This window comes from Engystomops pustulosus, chromosome 1 (assembly GCF_040894005.1).
Source record: "Engystomops pustulosus chromosome 1, aEngPut4.maternal, whole genome shotgun sequence".
Classification (NCBI taxonomy): domain Eukaryota; kingdom Metazoa; phylum Chordata; class Amphibia; order Anura; family Leptodactylidae; genus Engystomops; species Engystomops pustulosus.
The window spans coordinates 100,867,847-100,888,102 of record NC_092411.1 but is presented as its reverse complement, the minus strand read 5'-3'; the positions used below and the strand labels follow the sequence as shown (position 1 = coordinate 100,888,102).

At 43.1% G+C, this 20,256-nt stretch overlaps 1 protein-coding gene across 3 annotated transcripts; it reads right to left on the bottom strand.

Moving 5' to 3' along the window:
- Window positions 1-516: 516 nt before the first annotated feature.
- ABHD4 (abhydrolase domain containing 4, N-acyl phospholipase B) lies at window positions 517-19,643 on the bottom strand. Of its 3 annotated transcripts, XM_072150152.1 has the most exons (8): window positions 19,508-19,643; window positions 15,271-15,466; window positions 14,369-14,457; window positions 12,328-12,700; window positions 10,341-10,495; window positions 9,906-10,017; window positions 9,632-9,818; window positions 517-3,719 (listed from the first exon to the last, which is right to left on the bottom strand). In XM_072150152.1, exons 3-8 carry the CDS (start codon window positions 14,406-14,408, stop codon window positions 3,630-3,632), a joined length of 957 nt encoding a protein of 318 aa, XP_072006253.1. In that variant the 5' UTR covers window positions 14,409-14,457; window positions 15,271-15,466; window positions 19,508-19,643; the 3' UTR covers window positions 517-3,629. The 3 variants fall into 3 exon arrangements, with proteins under 3 accessions (XP_072006253.1, XP_072006249.1, XP_072006256.1); XM_072150148.1 differs by lacking the exon at window positions 15,271-15,466; XM_072150155.1 differs by lacking the exons at window positions 15,271-15,466; window positions 19,508-19,643 and adding an exon at window positions 15,168-15,186.
- Window positions 19,644-20,256: the final 613 nt, after the last annotated feature.

The window sequence follows — 20,256 nt, the reverse complement described above, 5'->3', positions numbered from 1 at the left end:
CTCGTCAGTTGGTACCTGACTTATGGACGTGAGGTACTCATACCATTCTCATGGAGTCTGTTTCTGACAGTTTGAGCAGACACGTGGATATTAGAGGACATTTTGCAGGGCTTTGGAACTGCTTTTCCTTGTACAGTTGTTCCCTCCTACGTCCATTTCTCCTGGTGTACTAGTCCATGCTCTGAACACTGTGCTGAGAGATAAAGCTAACTTCCTTGCCACAGCTAGCATTGATGTGCCATCCTTGTTGACCTGCACTACCTGAGGAACTTGTGTGTGTTGTGTGTGAAATGAATAACTTATTGTTAAAATAGTATTTTGGCATTTAATTCAACTTCAAATTACCTGGGCTTCTTCAGCAGTAGTAGAGAGAAAGGGCTGAAGCTTCAGTTTGTGGTGGAGTATGGTAATGGAGACGATAAATCAAGCAACCAGGCAGGCATATAGGCAAAAACAAAGATGTAATAAAACTTATATTTATTTAAACTTGTTAAAAAATATTTAAAAAGGTATCAAGAAAGATAGACACGTGACGCATTTCAAGCTACACAGAGTTCTTAATCATAGTTTGACTTCTATGCATTAGTGCAACACAAGTCATTGGGACTGTAAATCTTCCCATAAAAGGGGTTGTCCTTTCCCTGCATTTAGAAATAAGGAACAGAGGTGATTTGTTTATGCAGCCACATTTTTCAAGCCATGTCTACAGACTATGTGAGTCCGCCTCTGCTGCTACCGCCACTGTATTAGAAGGGGCTATATAGTGAACGAGGAAGCCCCTCTGGCATCTGTGGTCACATGACTGCAATGGGCTGGTATTTTGCAATCAGACACCAAGCGAAGCACTGTCCTCATGAAAATTCCCTCTTCCAATTAGAGTTTGACATTACAGGTCACATGACTACAGGGGGTTTGTAATTACAATGTACCCACCCTCTTGCAGTCATGTGACCGATTATGTACCAATGGAAGGAGTGGACAAGTCCCTCTTTGTCCCATGGTCACATGATATGGAGACATAGGGACATATTTATCATACACTGGCGTTCGTGCGCTGGCTTATGATTGCCCCACCGCTGCATTTTCACAGCGGCATACATCAAGAGGTGGAAGCATTGGCAGGCAGCAGCGCAGCGTTTATTCTACACCAGGCAGGGCGATTGGTAAATATGCCCCATAATGTCATAGCAGATTCATGGCCCATTGATTCCACTGCTTGTATCACATGACTATGGATTATATTTGCTGCAGGCAGGAAAATTGACTATACATTATTAAAATTGCTAGTTACAGGGAAATTATTTTTATAGCGTGCATTAAGGTTTTCCCATTTTTCACCTTTAATTGTGAATTAGCCTAACATTTATACAGTATAGTGCATCTTCTTCCCTTTGCAACTCCCATGTTAACAGAAAGAGTTATATCTGTTACCGTTTATTTCATAATCAGTCCTTAAAGGGGTTGTCACCATGCGCATAAACTTACCTTTATGACAAGAAGTGACCCACCACTAGGAACCAATGGAGTGTTGCAATCCATAAGGGTCCCCACTGCAGAACGCACAAAGCTATTAACACATGGCAAGTGCCTGCTCCCAACTCACAGGTATTTGTCCATTACAATACAATAAGGACCTACCCAGATTTATTGTGCAAATGCCATGCAGTAATTCACTGTACAATAAATGTGGATAAACCAAGACAAAATTCATCAAGAGAAATATCCAACAAGTCTGGGCTTTGCATTAGACAATGAGAATAATATTTTAAGGGCAATAATACACAGAGTATTCAGCTTCTTATATGATCTACATATGATTACAAGGACTTTATTGGAATAAGTAGTAATAGAAAGTTAACAAAACTGTACAATGCACCATGTTCAAAGTAGTTATATATTGTTATAACATTTATCACAAATATGTCATACTTATAACACGTGTAGACTGTGACCATGTTACCACTGGCCGTTTACTGGAGATTTACTTATTGTACATCCTGCCTTCCTCTTAGTTAGCTTAAAGTTAACCATTTAAGTTGCACCATAACTTTTGAATATATATTAATTTATTATGTATCTCAGTGGTTATCATCGTTACAAAAAGATACAAATTGCAAAGAAAAAAAAAAATTCAAAAATAGCCAAGTACTGCCACTAGAGGGCAGCAACAGGGAACAATCCACAGGTCTTGCTGCAATTTTAAGACACACATGAATTTTCCATTTAACCAATGGCGGCAGTGGTTAAAGAAGGAAAGCCGAGTAAAAGTCCTTACATACATTTATTCCTACTAAATCCATTTCTGTCTTTGGTCAACAAAGACCAAGCCTTACGCTACCTTTGGCTAACACCTTTACTGCAGATACTAAAGATTCCCACAATAATATGCGTTATAAGTAGGATCTCGGTTTCTCCAAAATTTGGGAATCTACTGCTTTCACCGTGCCTTCATCATGTATCCTATGAAACAGTCACTGGCACATTCTAGCAGCTTATAGAAACTATACAGAATGGAAAGTGTCCTATAGAAAGATTTGTGCTGGAGTAGCAATAACATGTATTTAGTCGTCGTAATATTCAAGGCACTCCGGGATAATAAAATGCCCTGAGACGGTGAGGCATCACTGAATGTGCGTACAGTACACAATTGCTACATCGTGGAGAGAGGTCCAATGGTTATGGCTGCAGGACGCTCACCATAGTGGCAGAACATTAGCTGTTCAGTAGTATAAAAGTATATTGGGTTCAAACCTACTAGAAGTAGTGTAGAAAGAAAAACTCTGTAGACACCCTCAGGAGCGACTATAAATGTTATTTCTGAAACAATATAAAATGCCCCATGCCTGGGAGTTTTTCAAATTAAGGTTACCAAACAATAGACATCAAATTATGTGTTTCAGTGCAAACACAGAAATACAGTAACATATACAATATAGGCCGCAATGCCACTTAAAATGTATACCCAACCAGGACCATGTTTACAACTGGAAGGCAATGGAAAGAGTTCAATGTTAGCAAGCAGAGCAGAATTACGAACAAAAAACATTGGTTTTTACCAAAGACATACAATAACCTGACAAACTGACAGTAAATGGCACAATATTCATCCTTTACATTGATTCCTACAATTACTGGGACCTAAAAAAAAGAGGTAGATCCATTAACATTCCTGGTGAGCTCCTCAGGATTAAGAGCGTACATTACAAATTCTTCATTCAGGTTATTAAGATCTGTGCTTCATTCAGGAACCTGGCATACGACAGAAGGATGGACTATTAATCAGTAGTAATGGCATCTTCCATACGACAGGTTTATATCCTGCCTTTATATTAGTAGTGAGGATTCCGGGTTCTATGTAGTACCAGTATTTTATAAGAGCCAGGAGCAAGCCAGTGCTTGTGAGGCAGACGAGGTGCTGATCGGAGGCATAGGGATTGGTGAATGTCACCAAAATGGCTGCTGTGGTGGACATCAATATGGCACTGTAAGAAAGCTTGATTTTATTCTGGCCTATAGGATACCCGCTCACACATAGACAGGTCAGAGAGAGGGGTCTGCTTTTTGTCTGGAGTTCCTTATTTTTAACCAGACCTGACGGTGGTTTCCTTTCAGAACGACATAGGAGATTCTCAATCCACTGCATCACAAATCTCTTCAACCACATCATTGAAGACTCTGGGCTGGTCTGCATATACATGATGAGAGGCGCCTTTGATGGCCTAGACATGAGAATTAAAAAAATGATATACATAAACTAAAACTTTATTTTATTAGTAAAGTGAGATTTATTTCTCACTCATATGATGTCTAAAGAAAAGAGCATTAATGTGTGATCAGTGTGAGTTCTAGAGGAAGCAAGTGTCCCTTTCTCAAGAAATGTCCCTGACTTCCGTATTGCAGCTACTGTATGTACCATCTGGGAGCTCTGTAAATAGCTGAGAACCCATTCTCCAGTAGGGGTCTGAGAGGTGTGACCTGCACACATATATAAACATATAATATATATTACAACATGTATTCCCAATGAAACCTTCAGATTCCCCAAACAGTCACCATATTAGTGGATCTATGCATTTCTCCACTCATCCACAGTGGAATGGACTGTAAATAGAGAGGAGCGGACCCACCCGGACATTTAGCTGTATTGGCAGCCGTACACAACCACCAATCAGGCAATGTGTCTGGGTCGCACCCATATCCTGGATCTGAACTTTAAAAGCAATCCCTCATCTCTAACTGTGAGTGCAACCTACCTTTCATTATTTACAGAGCTCACATAGCACAGCAATGAAAGTGGATAAATAAAGTGCAGCTACAACTAAGGGGGCAGTTGTCATTAGATAATGCCTCCGCCACACACCAGCAGCGGTGGCCGCACAGGTGCACAGAGAGTGGGTTTCTGACTGGCACTGGCCGGGATTATGTGAACGCACCTAACTCATGCATGCACCATTCATGTCCTGACATCGTCGCTTCTGCTTGCTCACTAGATAAGAGAAGCTGCCTTTTGGCGCACTGTAGCTTCTCAGCCGGCCGAGACAGCTTTTCACTTCACTTCCTAGCCAGCCTGATCGCTGCTGTACTATGCCCCAGCAACTAGCTACAGCTATCCAGGTCACAATGCAGCAGTCCTGCTTAAAGGCTATTGGTACAGCTGAGAAGCTACAGCACGCCCCGTGGCAGCCCCTCTTATCTAGTGAGCAAGCAGAAGTGAGGATGTACACAGGTACCTCTTCCACAGGTATATATCTCTGATTGCTGAATCATTTTTCACCCATCTACTGTGTCTTTAAATCCAGTCTCACTCTCTGCAATGGTATATATCTCTGATTGCCCTAGTATTGCATGTGTCTGTTTCTTTCTGTAACATTTGACCCTTTTCTGTCCTACCTGATTTAATGTTCATCTATGCCCCTCAATGAGTTTGTTTTTCTCTGTTCAGAACTTGATCCACATGTGTTAAGTGTCCTAGATTAATTGTTTTACGAGCTAAATGAGGGCCTGGTCTCTTGTCTTCTCTGGGTATAAATTTAGTGATAGTATAGGATGCTTGCATTCCAGGTTGATTGCATTCTTTGTTTGCTTAGCATAATATTCTGCTAAGTATAATAATATTCTGAGAAGTATGAAACTGCAGTTTGACATTGCAGTTAGACAGGGCAGGAGACAGGTAAGATGGCAGAGAAAAATGAACAATTATGTTTGTCTCAAAATGTTTTCCATTTTCTCCCTGTTTGCCATGGTCGGTTTACTTGCCTTCCGTCCATCTATTCCACCAGTACCAACTATCCATATCAATGCCTCCCTTCTTCACTCACCTTTCTTTTCCACTCACACACTCTATACGTTATGTAACCAGACTAACTTATCACAGTCTTCTGCCGTGAAGCAAGAAATAACTTCTTATAAATCTCTGCAGCATCTTTTGTCTCTTTTCTTTCTCCTTCTGCTTGCTGCAGGGGACATCTCTCCTAACCCAGGTCCACCTTCTGCTTATTTTAACCCTTCACACAGAAACCCTGCTAACCTTATAAAGATTCAGTGTATCCCCTCTTCTCCTCCTCCACCCGTAACCCCTTTTAAATGTGCCCTATGGAACGCCCGCTCTGTGTGTAATAAACTAGAATCAGTTCATGACCTCTTTCTTTCTAAGTCTTTTGACATGCTTGCCATTACGGAAACATGGATCCAGCAGGATGACTCCGCCTCCGTTGCAGCATTGTCTTATGGCGGTTTACACTTTTCGCACTGTTCCAGACCTGAGAATAGGCAGGGAGGTGGGGTAGGCATACTCCTCTCTCCACAATGCACTTTCCAGGTCATTCCTCCTGTACCTTCCCTTACTTTCCCATCTTTTGAGGTCCACACCCTCAGACTTTTCCGCCCATTCTCTCTTCGTGTGGCTGTAGTATACCGTCCTCCTGGCTCACCCTATCAGTTTCTTGACCACTTTGCCTCTTGGCTCTCTCACTTTTTATCCTGTGACATTCCAACCATCATCATGGGAGACTTCAACATCCCTGTTAACACTCCCATTTCCCCTCCTGCCTCTCAGCTCTTAGCACTAACTACTTCTCTAGGTCTTTCACAACTCTGCGATTCCCCCACTCATAGTGAGGGAAACATCCTCGATTTGGTCTTCTCTCGACCATCTTCAATATCTGATTTTACCAATTCCTCCTTTCCACTTTCAGACCATAATCTCCTTTCTTTTACTCTCAATAATCCTTCTCATTCTCAGAATCCTTCCACCCATCACTCATACCGGAACCCACGTGCAATAGATACTCATAAACTCACAGAAAACTTACAGTCTGCACTGTCCCCCATCTCCTCTTTCACCTGTCCAAACCTGGCTACTAACCACTATAATCACACTGTCAGAAGCGCCCTAGATGAGATGGCACCACTCACTATCCGAAATTTTCAACACGCACGCAGGCAACCTTGGCACACTGAACAAACTCGTTTCCTTCGGCAGTGCTCCAGGATTGCTGAACGTCTGTGGAGAAAATCGCGCACATCTGCAGACTTTCTACACTTCAAATTTATGCTAAAAACTTATAACTCTGCCCTTCACCTCGCTAAACAGGTCTATTTTACTAATCTCATATCCTCTCTCTCTAACAACCCCAAAAGGCTCTTTGATACCCTTCACTCCTTACTAACACCAAAGGTGCAGCCACCTGTCACAGACCTTGGGGCTGAAGATCTGGCCGCCTATTTTAAGGATAAAATTGATTGTATCCGCCAGGAAATAATTGCTCAATCCACTCACCCCTCCAATCCCCTTCCCTCCCATACCTTATCTTGTTCACTCTCTTCCTTTGAGCCAGTCACAGAGGAAGAAGTGTCCCGGCTCCTTTCCTCTGCTCGCCCTACTACCTGCATCAGTGACCCCATCCCCTCACATCTGGTACAGTCTCTCTCCCCAGCAGTCACTTCTCACCTAACTAAAATTTTCAATCTCTCTCTCTCTTCTGGTGTCGTCCCCTCTTCTTTCAAGCATGCTATTGTTACCCCTTTACTAAAGAAACCTTCACTGGACCCATCCAATGCTACTAACTACCGACCAGTTTCTAACCTCCCTTTCATCTCCAAACTCCTGGAACGCTTGGTCTATTCTCGACTAACCCGCTATCTCTCAGCTAACTCCCTCCTTGACCCCCTACAATCTGGTTTCCGCTCTATGTATTCCACTGAAACTGCTCTTTCTAAAGTCTCCAATGATCTCCTCACTGCAAAATCCAAAGATGACTATTCTCTCCTCATTCTCCTGGATCTATCGGCAGCGTTCGATACTGTGGACCACCAGCTCCTCCTTAGGATGCTTCACTCTATTGGCCTAAAGGACACTGCACTCTCTTGGTTTTCTTCCTATCTCTCTGACCGCACTTCAGTGTCTCCTTTTCTGGATCTTTCTCTTCTCATCTTCCTCTCAGTGTCGGGGTTCCTCAGGGATCAGTCCTAGGTCCTCTTCTCTTCTCCCTCTATACAGCCCCCATTGGACAAACCATCAGCAGATTTGGTTTCCAGTATCATCTTTATGCTGATGACACCCAGCTGTATACTTCTGCACGTAACATCACCCCTGCCTTAATCCAGAACACTAGTGACTGTCTCTCTGCTGTCTCTAACATCATGTCCTCTCTCTTCTTGAAACTTAATCTTTCTAAGACTGAACTTCTTGTCTTTCCACCATCTACTAACCAAACCACCCCTGATCTCTCCATCTCAGTCTGTGGGATCACTATAGCACCGAGGCAGCAGGCCCGCTGTCTTGGGGTTGTGCTGGACTCTGACCTCTCTTTTTCACCATATATTCAATCTATTGCTCGCTCTTGCCGGATGCATCTCAGAAACATCTCCAGAATCCGTCCGTTTCTGACATTTGAAACTTCTAAAATGCTAATTGTTGCACTTATTCACTCTCGACTAGACTACTGTAACTCCCTACTAATTGGTCTTCCACTCTCTAAACTCTCTCCTCTTCAATCTATTCTTAATGCAGCAGCCAGGCTCGTCTTTCAGGCCAAACGCTACACAGATGCCTCCAGTTTGTGCCAATCACTGCACTGGCTACCTGTCTCCTTCCGTATTCACTTTAAAATAATAACCCTCATCCACAAATCTCTGAATAATGCTGCACCTCCATATCTCTCTTCTCTCATCTCAGTCTATCGCCCTTCCCGTGCTCTTCGATCTGCCAGTGACATTAGATTAATCTCTACCTTAATTCGAACCTCCCATGCACGTCTCCAGGACTTCTCCCGAGTTGCACTAATTCTCTGGAATGCCCTTCCCCAGACTCTGAGACTAATACCCACCCTCCAAAGCTTCAAACGTGCTCTTAAAACCCATCTCTTTAGGCAAGCCTATCACACTCGCTAACTGCATGAAATGTCAACTCTCCCTTTACTAATCCATCCTATGTACTATCCTATCTGTTATCGGGCAAACAGCAGATATATACCAAGCTCCAGGCTTCTCTGCAGTCTTTTTCACCTAGGACCCTGTAAATAAGATGGCGGCTGATGGCTGGTTCAAGCAGCAACATCGTTGTTTAGTAAATTATTTATTAAATTATTTTATATTGTTCCCTTATAAAGAATGGCTGGACCATTATACAACCTCTTGTGTCACCCCCTCATCCTCATAGTCTGTAAGCTCTTGTGAGCAGGGCCCTCACTCCTATTGTTCCATATGACTGTTTGTTCTTTGTAGTGTAATATAGTTGTATATGTCCCCTATGATTTGTAAAGCGCTACGTAATTTGATGGCGCTATATAAATAAAGATTATTATTATTATTATTATGTAGGGACAATGTGAACGGTCCATGTGCAAGTTAGGCACACTCACATAATCCCGACCAGTGCCAGTCAGAAAACCCACTCTCCGTGCGCCTGTGCAGCCACCTCTGTTGGTGTGTGGCATTATCTAATGACGTGAGGCTGCAACTGAGGTATATAAGCCCCATATATAGTAAATAATTACCATATAGGTAATTTTTTAAAATTACAACCAATTGAAGAAATTTATGTCTACATAAAATTAAATATAAGGCATATAGTGAATTGGGAATACGTTGTTTAAGTTTCAGAACTATTGTGGCAGCATAGACTGAAACCTCTTCATTCAGTATAAAGGAAGGAAGGGGATATAGCACATTATGTGAAAAGAACAGATCAACAAGCCTTACAAGGTGCCTGTAGGGTCTGCATCTCTCTGTGTGTTGTAGGCCTCTATTCCCCTTCATTTATGTAAAATAATGGAATATGCCCACCGCAAGATGAATGATATGCCTACTACTCATTATGTGAACATCCCAGTGCACCTTCAGAATGTAACAGCCTATGTAACTACAGGACGGAGAGGCTCTGAAAACACACCCATAGCCTTTTGACCTCATTCCTCCTCTTCATGTCCTCCTCTTAAGAATGGAAGAGGCCATGAATAACAAATATAAGAAGATTACCACAGTCATGGTGCCTTGATATATAGGTAAGTGTCCCTGGTTTATCAAGATGGATTTTGAAAGTAGATTTCCTTAAACCCAAAGTCAATTCATAACTCCTAATATTATAAACAGAGCAGTAAACACAGATTCATTACTTCCTAGAAACTCTTACCAAAGTCTTCACGTAGGAGTCAGGTCGGAGTAATTTGGCTTTGTCCCCTGTATTTTGATCAATCCAGGTCTCAGCTCCATAGACAAATGTAATTGGGAGGTCTTTTGGAATTAGATGAAGACGCGACATCATTGGGCGCTTAGCCCAACCAAACTTCTCCATCATGGCTTTAAAGGCACTTTCACCACTACCAGAAACACGAAGCATGAGATGGATAAGAAATAAAATATCACAAGAAATACTTCGCACAGCACATTTGTGATGACCACCTTACCTTGGAGTTTGGGCATTGCAGTGGTAGATATATTCCATGATGGTATCATCTTCAAAGAACTCTTCAAATTTTCTCTTCAGATCTGGACGAAATCTCTGAACAAGTCTGGGACCTGGCAAGTACAGTAGCATGGTGAAAACCTTGTAGACTAAAAGACTAAATTGAACAAACTGCTAGACGTGTGCCTTGAACTCCTCTAAAAGATTCCACTTCCATATAATCAAGGATGTAAATGCATTTTCCAAGAGCTTCTGATAGATGCTTACATTAAAATACGATGTCTGAGCCCTGAGATACTGTGAAAAACTAAAATTAGGATATCAAACAAACCAGAGACATCAAGGACAGAAAATTTCTGCTACGATGTGGTTTCCTCTTTCTGATGCACAGTTATGTTGTACCTTTAGAAGAATAAAAGCCTAAATGTACACTCACCCCATGGTCCTGCTGCTCTGACAACTGCCAAAGGATTGGAGCGGCCAAGCACCGCAGCCAGAGCTTTCACCCAGGCTGGTGGAGAACGCATCTCACTAGGGTCTGTAGGCAGGACTGGGAAGCCCCAGGGATCCACCAGGACAAGATGCTTCACTCTGAAGAATAAAACAGATACAGGTTGTCATGATTCATTTCATCTTTCCAATGTTTACTGGTCGTCTGTAAGTCCGGTGTCCTTAAAAAGGGTGTTCCCACCTCACTTAGTACAGTTTATTGAATCCCTAACAGACACACAAAAAAATGTCTTCAATGCATTTTTAGTAAAAAAAAAAAAAAAAAGGGATCTAGGTGCCCATAATACAGTAAATAGGGTTTACCTGCCCCCTAACAATGGCTCTGTGTTGACATTAGACAGCAGTGGCCGTGCAGGCAGATGAAAAGAAGATTCCCGTCCTCTGAACTCGCCAGGAAAATGTGAACGTGCATGCGCAGTTCACATATGCTGGCCACCTCGCTCACTAGAACAGGATGGCTGCTTTTATATAAAGAGGACTTAGTAGTGTCAGCTTGCACCTGCGCATGCACGGCAGACGTCCTGTTCTAGCGAGCAAGTTGGGCGGCAAATTTGAACGTTGCATGCGCTAGCTATGCGCTTTCACATTTTCTTGGCGGGTTCAGAACCCGGGAAGCTTTTTTTTCCATGTGCCTGCGTGGCCACCGCTGTTGACTAGGGGTGGTGGCAGTATCTAGTGTAAACATAAGGCCTTTGCAAGGGGGCAGGTAAGCCCCATATACCGTATATTGAGGGCATGTAAGGGCATTGTTTTTAAAACAATGAATTGAAGAAATATTTTTATTTGTGTTAGGGATTGAATAAACTATACATAGTGAGGTGGGAATAACCCTTTAAGTCAGGGACCGCCTGAAAAAGAAATGTCAAGGCTTAAAGTCTGAAAATAGTGTTAATGGGGAAATTACATATTTTCCAAATTGGAAAATTACAGCTCAGTACGCAAAAAAAGCCCTTGAACTAGGTCTGTTGGTGGAAAAATGTGACGACTTCAACAATGCAAAAACAGCGTTTTTATTGGGCATTTTTCGAATCGTAATAACTTGCAAAACAAACATGTTACTTTTGCCGTACATTAAACAGTGCAAATTAAATGTGTAATAATACACTCCAAAAATGTGCATTTTTTTCCCAACCTCTCCCTAACGAGTTAATAAAATGCAATTATTAATGAATAGGTACCCCAAATAGACACCAACAAAAATTGCAACTTGTTTTGCAAAAAACAAGCCCCCAACCAACCAACAACATACATGGAAAAATAAAAAAGTTATGGCTTTCAGAATTAAGTGTAAATGTGACAAAAAAAGTAAAAAGTGGCTGTGTTCTAAAGGCCAAAAGTGGCTGAATCCTGGAGAGCTTAAATCTGAGTGTATTTACTAAACTCACATATATACAAAAATCTGCAGTAAAAAACATATCCACCTAACATTTCTCCATTTGGTTTCCTAATGGAAAAGTATGTTTAGAGGAAACCAGTTATCAGAAATTGACCTAATAAACCTCTACCAGTATGTTGTCAAGATCTTCCAGATCATGATTCTTTCATGACTCACTGTAATGTAATTAAAGAGGAAAAAGGACTGAAGGCAAGCTCTCCCTGCCTAAGAAGGTCCTCTTCACTGTGATGATGGTGCTGCAACCAGGGCCATCAGTAACCGATTCTACTGAAGTTCTAGTGCATGATGTTGGCACCGACACGTAGAGAGCTTGACTTCCGTGCTGAGCTCTCTGCCTCTGTGACTTTACACACCCAACTTCAAAGTTGATTTTCTGGATGAAGCTACAACACTGAGCAATAAAAGAAACAATCTGCAATGTGACAACATACTGGTAGAGAATTATTAGGTCCATTTCTGCTGACGGATTCCCTTTAAACTGATTCAACAATGACAAGAAGTGCTCTCTTAGTCTCACCTGTCAGGGTACTTTATTGAATAAGACGTAGCTAGGAATCCTCCTAAACTGTGGCCCAGAAGAATCATGTCCTTAATTCCCATCTCCTGCCTCCACTGCTCGATAGATGAAACAAATTGCTCCTCTGCTCCCTCTGGATCACTGGGGAATGTTGGCCGGGAGCTGCGTCCAAATCCCAACAAATCAAAGGCATGGAGGGTTCTTCGACTACTCAGAGCATCTATGTTCTGAATCCAGAGGCCCACACCTCCTCCAAATCCATGAACCATCACTAGTGGGGTCTTGTCCCGGAGCTCAGGGCTCACCGTCAGCGTCCAGATTTTATGCTGGTCAGGTAGGGAGATGTAACGAGCAGAAAACCTGTTCCGGATACCTAAATAAGAACATACATATGAATAGAGAAGTTTTCCACTTTAAACATATTGACATTTACATTTAAGACCAAAATTTGAATGAATTTCATAATTGTTCTGTATATTATCACTTTCTGATGACATATCCTAAGGAGGGCTATTGATAATGGGGAGTTCAAGAATAATGGATCAGTTTAAGACATGCTGCAGCTCATTGTATTTTTTGGACTATAAGACGCACTGGACCATAAGACGCACCTAGGTTTTAGAGGAGGAAAAATAAGAAAAAATTGTTTTTTTCCCCAAATAGTGTGCTAAAATAAGTAACAGTAAAGTAACTGGCCGGTGCAGTGCAGCCATGTTTCTCTTTGGAGAGGGGCAGGGCTCTCTCGGGCCTCCTCTCTCGGGCACCGTGTGACAACCGTGTGTTCTGTTCGTGTGAATGTAGCCTAAGGGGACTGTGTACAGGATAGTTTTATTAGGGGACATTGTGTGACATTTGGTGAAGTTTTAATAGTGTGCTTTGTGTGGGGAGAATTAATGGCTTTATTAGGAGACACTTTATGGGACACTATGGAGACTTTATTAGGGGACACTTTATGGGACATCGTTACCTGGTGCTGAAGGGTGACTGACAAAGCGCCCGGTTATGGCACGAAACGCGTTTTCATTCTTCCGATTTTATCTGTACTGATTTTTATCTTGATTAGAATATTAAATAGAGTCACGACTGACTATAGGTATAGCTGTGATTCCTTGAGCTGCACCAAAAAAAGTCCCCTTTTTTATCTGGTATCCATTGCGGAAATTACACTCCACATTTATTGGATCCACTTATGTATTTTCCACAACCCGAGGCGAGCAAATCACCAAGGACGAGGCAGCACCGAAGAACATGATCTGACAGTGTTATGCCTGATCGCACAACCACTAAAGGTGAGCGAAATATACATATGAATTCATAAGCACTCGAAAGAAACCACTTTTATTTGCACTAGGCAGCGCCTGTTGTCTTTTTCTCTTCCCTGTTTTTCCTCAATATCATGAAGATTGTCACAGAACAGGATACATATTAGCATCATAATCCAGTAAACTGAGTTTATGTGATCCCATTAACCCTGTGAATGCAATTCAGTGCTACAGGCTCATGTTAAGTAAACCTTCATGCCATGTGCTAAGCAAATGCCATGCAGGCAGTGGCACCTGAGTGCCATTCATTTGCAAAAAACAAAGCTTCACTACCCAAAACACTTAAAACAAAACTGCATAACAACTCTGTGTGAACACAGCCCCTTGGACGTATTTCGGCTTAAGAATTATATACCTATTATTACTAAATATAAATGGACAATATAGAACAGCAGGTAAGGGATGGGAACCTTGGGGAAGGACTACAAGCCCAGACTGGCATTACGGGGCCCAATAGGGAAATGCGTATAAACGTTCTGACCCTTCTATGTGGGTAGTCGAACAGTGAAAAGTGGTGGGCCAGTCATAAGATAGGAGTAGGCAAACAGTCTCCAGACTACTAGCCTTGTTATTGGTGGGGGAGGGGGAAACTGCTGATAACTTAGTATCAAAAATTTTAAACTGCTACAATCAAAATTTTATGGATCACACAAGACTGCAGTTATTAAAACCTCCAAGGGCATACCGTTCTAAATAATAAAATGAAAATGATTCCTTACACTGAAGGATCCGGGACTCAACAGCTTTTAATTGAGACATTGAGGTCGGGCACCAGGATGGGATCCAGCCAGTCAACCAACTCTGAGATCTATACCAAAGAAACAAAGACAGTACATAGTGTTAAAATATTGGTTGTGATGAACCGAGACAAACACCTGAAGTTAGCAGTCACTCTGCACATTATAAAGAGTGGTTGGGTTATGTTCACAACACGCACTTTAAAGCATCCCCTTATTTTGGCATGTGCAAAAACCTCTTTTCAACATGAATTCAGTCCCACAACAGTTTATTATTGTTAGGCGTCGTGCACATGTCTGTATGAAAACAGCTGTATATACGTGTAGCATACGGCCCCAATTTATTGCAAAAGGGAATACGGCGCCGTATTGGGCGCTTTACCGTACCGAAAGCAAGATGTAAAAAAATATAGAGCATATCCTGTTTTCTACAGTATTTCCATTCCTTACGCCCATAGAAGTCTATGGGAACATATAACATATAAGAGGTGTTGCATACGGCTGTGAACTGTATGCTGCCGTATATACATGCAGTATCCAGGGAGACCAGAACCAGTGGGAAGTGCATTCTGTCAGCCAGCCATCATTTGCCATCCCACCGTATTTTATATGGATATGGTGCCATACATGCACTCATATGTATGGCACCATACAGAACAGGGAAAAAAAACGCATACGGTTGTGTGCATGAAGCCTTGTATTAGCAATTTTATAAAAACATAGCCTTGAAGCTCATGAGCAGTTACAGACAGATATATCATTGTTGTCCACAAATACTTACCAGCAGTCTTACCCGTCACAACCGTGATTGGCTGCTGAAGTCAACTAAGTAGACATGACTCCAACCCCACTACTGACTTACCTCCCCTTTACTTCACACTAACCTCACTTACTCGATCATACAAGGCAGGGCAGGAGTGGTTCTCTCCCTAGGCCCAAGACCAGCACATTCATCTGAAACTCTCTGTGCTGCTGTTAAGATCTAACTGTATATCTAGGCTGCTCTACCTAGCCCAATAGCACACAGGTATTCAGGAGATGAGTGAGGGAGATAGGTGCTATGAACCTAGTCAAAGGCACCTGAAAGAAAAGGAGAGGAAAGAAAAGAAAAGGATATGTAATGAAACCGTGCCAGCAAGAGAACAAAACCCAATAATGGGAATCTGTCACCATGATTTACGTACCCAAAATTACTTAGTAAAACTAAACTAAATGTTACATGGGCCCACACATGCCACCCATGCCACTTCAGTCTGATTTGCATATTTCTACAGAGAAGTTTTGGCATGGAAAGAGCAGCCAGACAATACAGACAAGGTATAGGTAACATCTGTGGACATAGTTCTGCATAGCATAGCAGTTAGTTCAGGTGGGTAAATCATGGTGGCATATTCCTTTTAAGAGTACCCAGTGATAGTGGTACTGTGATGTGCAGGAGCTCTGTTTCTTCACTTGGGTTTTGTACTATGGAGGTGCCACTGCTGAAAACCCCTAGTGATGGAATCCTTAGGATCCACTCACTATAAAGAGCAGGCTCTTCTGGCTCCCTAAGTAATTTAATAGGGAAATGTTTTCAGGCAGCCAGCCACCCATCACCATTCCACTTTTTACCCACAATTTTCATGTTAAAAGGGGCATGGTTCAAAAATAAGAGGTAGGGCTACTCAATTCTCTGCCAAGAGCCAACACCAATCGCTCTCCATAAAGAGCCATCTCTTAGAGAAAACTCGTTTGCAAACCCAAACATGTGTCATCAGGAGATGAAAAAATAAATAAATATGAATAGTAAGCGTAGCCATAGACATGCCTTAGACCAGTGGTGGCGAACCTATGGCACGGGTGCCAGAGGCGGCACTCAGAGCCCTTTCTGTGGGCACCCGGGCTATCACCCAAGAACACCAGACAAGACTCAAAGAATCTTCCTGCAGTTCCAAGCAACTTAAAAGATGCTGCTTTCAGTTATATATTTAAGTGATACTTACTTCGCTAATTTGGTATGTAGGTAGAGGGAGAATGAGTAGACAGGGCGTAATTATCTTTGAAAGACCTTCTGCTGCCCCCACAATTCTCTGAGTACAGAGGGACACTGGAAAGAAGCTAAAATGATGCCAATTTTCCATCTTGTCCTCAGGAGGCCAATATAATCGAACATTGTTGAAGAACATGGAGCAATAAATTACTGCTTAAATTTTTGGTTGGCACCTCGCAATAAATATGGGGGGTTTTGGGTTGCAGTTATGGGCACTCGGCCGCTAAAAGGTTCGCCATCACTGCCTGAGACTCACATCCATGTGCCTAAATTCCACAATAAAAACAAGGGATAAATCCTGACTTTGGTATGTGCAGGAAAAATAAAAACCTTCACCAAACCCAACTCTAATGCCCCTTTCACACTTGCGTTTTTCACACCCGTGTTCTGCGTGTGTCTTTGAAGTGCAGAACTTGCAATTTTTTTCACACACGTTAAAATCTCAACATGCTCTAATGAAAGTTTTGCTTTGATAATGGATGTAAGGCTATATTCAGACAAACATGTGCCCGCTGTACCATAGCACGGCGGTCACACGTCGGCGCCCGGGAGAGAAGGAGGGGGCACCCTCTTTATAGCAATATATGGTGCACGGAGCCGCAATTCGGGGAAAGATAGGACATGTCCTATCTTTCTCCTGGCTACGGAACTGTACGGTGCCGCTCCTGTAACACGCCGTGCGCCCATTGCCTTCTGTGGGGGATGTACACTCAGCGGCCACTTTATTAGGTACACCATGCTAGTAACGGGTTGGAGCCCCTTTTGCCTTCAGAACTGCCTCAATTCTTCGTGGCATAGATTCAACAAGGTGCTGGAAGCATTCCTCAGAGATTTTGGTCCATATTGACATGATGGCATCACACAGTTGCCGCAGATTTGTCGGCTGCACATCCATGATGCGAATCTCCCGTTCCACCACATCCCAAAGATGCTCTATTGGATTGAGATCTGGTGACTGTGGAGGCCATTTGAGTACAGTGAACTCATTGTCATGTTCAAGAAACCAGTCTGAGATGATTCCAGCTTTATGACATGGCGCATTATCCTGCTGAAAGTAGCCATCAGATGTTGGGTACATTGTGGTCATAATGGGATGGACATGGCCAGTAACAATACTCAGGTAGGCTGTGGCATTGCAACGATGCTCAATTGGTACCAAGGAGCCCAAAGAGTGCCAAGAAAATATTCCCCACACCATGGCACCACCACCACCAGCCTGAACCGTTGATACAAGGCAGGATGGACCCATGCTTTCATGTTGTTGACGCCAAATTCTGACCCTACCATCCGAATGTCGCAACAGAAATCGAGACTCATCAGACCAGGCAACATTTTTCCAATCTTCTACTGTCCAATTTCAATGAGCTTGTGCAAATTGTAGCCTCAGTTTCCTGTTCTTAGCTGAAAGGAGTGGCACCCGGTGTGGTCTTCTGCTGTAGCCCATCTGCTTCAAAGTTCGACGTACTGTGCGTTCAGAGATGCTCTTCTGCCTACCTTGGTTGTAACGGGTGGCGATTTGAGTCACTGTTGCCTTTCTATCAGCTCGAACCAGTCTGCCCATTCTCCTCTGACCGCTGGCATCAACAAGGCATTTCTGCCCACAGAACTGCCGCTCACTGGATGTTTTTTCTTTTTCGGACCATTCTCTGTAAACCCTAGAGATGGTTGTGTGTGAAAATCCCAGTAGATCAGCAGTTTCTGAAATACTCAGACCAGCCCATCTGGCACCAACAACCATGCCACGTTCAAAGGCACTCAAATCACCTTTCTTCCCCATACTAATGCTCGTTTTGAACTGCAGGAGATTGTCTTGACCATGTCTACATGCACTGAGTTGCCGCCATGGGATTGGCTGATTAGAAATTAAGTGTTAATGAGCAGTTGGACAGGTGTACCTAATAAAGTGGCCGGTGAGTGTATATATGGCTTATATAGGTCCCCCATACAGCCGTGAGAATGTAGCTTATGGGTAATGTTTGTGCTATATAGTTTAGCTGAAAAAGAAATATCTGTCAAATGGATGAAAATGAAAGTGTGTTGTTGGCCTCTCATATAGGAGAGGGAGAAGAATCAGGAAAATCCATCCTATTGGCATCAAATGTATTGTGACTACTAGAGTGATTCCCTTTGTATGCTGCACAGTGAGAAATCAATATGCATTGCTATACACAAGCCATCGTGTTCTATACTGGCTGTAATAACTGGAAATAACTGGTGTATGTGTATAATAATCACCTCGCAATGGTCCTCCTTGTCATCACAATCACATGCTTAGTCACCATTGCATTGCTGTAATAGGTCAGGCCAGGTGATTGGCGTAGCTTAGGTGACTTCCCTATTGTGGGTCTGTTGACAGAATATCTGTGATTCCACCAACAACTAACATTAACTAGCGGTGCCTTGAGGAGTGACGTGATAGCACTGACACTTGGGACATCCCCTTTAATTGTCAGACATGCTACGATACATTTACTAAAACTCCAGATGATGTTGGCGTACAACAGGCAGTCACAAGAGTGTACAGCGTATTTGGCGCAGATTGAGGAATTATGACAATCCACTGCCTCTCATCTACACACCTGAATCAGAAGTTCACTCCATTTCTCAAAACTCTAAATTAGACAACCACAAAAGGAGTTTTTAACTTAAATAAACTTATCTGTAACGTGACCCGGGAACATATATAACAAACTGCTCATCCTTTGTCATTGCAGTGGTCAATCACAGACCCTCTGGACCAGGAACTGATGGGAGTTGGAGCAGTGGGATCACTGTGACATTACAGGAGGCTTTGATGATGTGCCCCTTTAAATGTCATGTGTTCCAGACTGACAACATACTGCCCTTTGGATACAGCCTCAGTGTAATGATTATACTTATAACCGACATAATAGGGATAAGGAGATACATGTTGGCTATACAGTATAATAGCACTACAAGTCCCAGCAGTCACCAGGCCACACACTGACAGCCATGGCTATACAAGGAGCCACCTGTAGCCTCTTACACAAGCATCTGACTACAGAGGCCTAGTCCCCCGGGCCGCAGCCCTCCCTCCATGCAGTGCTGTGTCCCCATGTCCCATCACTTACTGCTCCTGCAGCTCCTCGGCCATCACAGGGTCACTGTTCTCATGAAGTCTCGGCATTACACAACCCTGGGAGCTGCTTATCCTCACCGGTACAGGAGCAAGACAGCTAGGAAGCCGGGGGCGGAGACTGAGGGCGGGGCGTGGGCGGTCTCCGAGCACTGGCCCCGCCCATAGCAGCAGGAGCATAGTGTGGAGGTATAGGAATGACAGCCAGTGGGAGGGCAGGGACATCGGCTGAGGAGGAGCTGGGAGGAGAAAGTTACACAACCTCAGGAGGGAGCGTCTTATTGTTACTGCCCTTTACATCATACTCCTGACAAACCTGCTGTGTCATAATGAAGGCTAAGTCTGAGCCGGGCAAGCAGGGGTTAAGGTGCCCACACACATTAGTCACCTATAATGGGGCAACCAGCAGCACCTCACACCCTCCCAGACACCTTCCACTTTCTTCAGCCTCACTCTTTGTCTTCCACAAACTTTTCCTGGAGTGTCTGTGGTGAAGAAGTTCTCCGTCCTCCTCTCAGGAGCGGAATATGAGAGCCATGTAGTGATGGCTTCATTCCTAGATATATAGTTATTCCTGATAATATATCCTGTATATATGTACAGGGAAAAGTGGCCCCCAAAGGGACAACATTGGCACAGATATATGAGAGGACACATTACTGAGAGATGCTTACACTTGTAGTTATGATGATGACATCACATGCATGGTGGGGCCCTGGGAAAAACTAAGGGGGGCCCCAAACT

Bases quoted from the DNA above. Each gene is read 5' to 3' on its own strand.
- ABHD4 (XM_072150148.1), bottom strand. From the start codon at position 19,563: ATGCCGAGACTTCATGAGAACAGTGACCCTGTGATGGCCGAGGAGCTG. The intron at 12,701-14,368 runs GTAAGGAATCAT...GTTCTTATTTAG, and splicing joins TGAGTCCCGGATCCTTCAGT to GTATCCGGAACAGGTTTTCT. The intron at 10,496-12,327 runs GTGAGACTAAGA...TTTATTCTTCAG, and splicing joins TCAATAAAGTACCCTGACAG to AGTGAAGCATCTTGTCCTGG.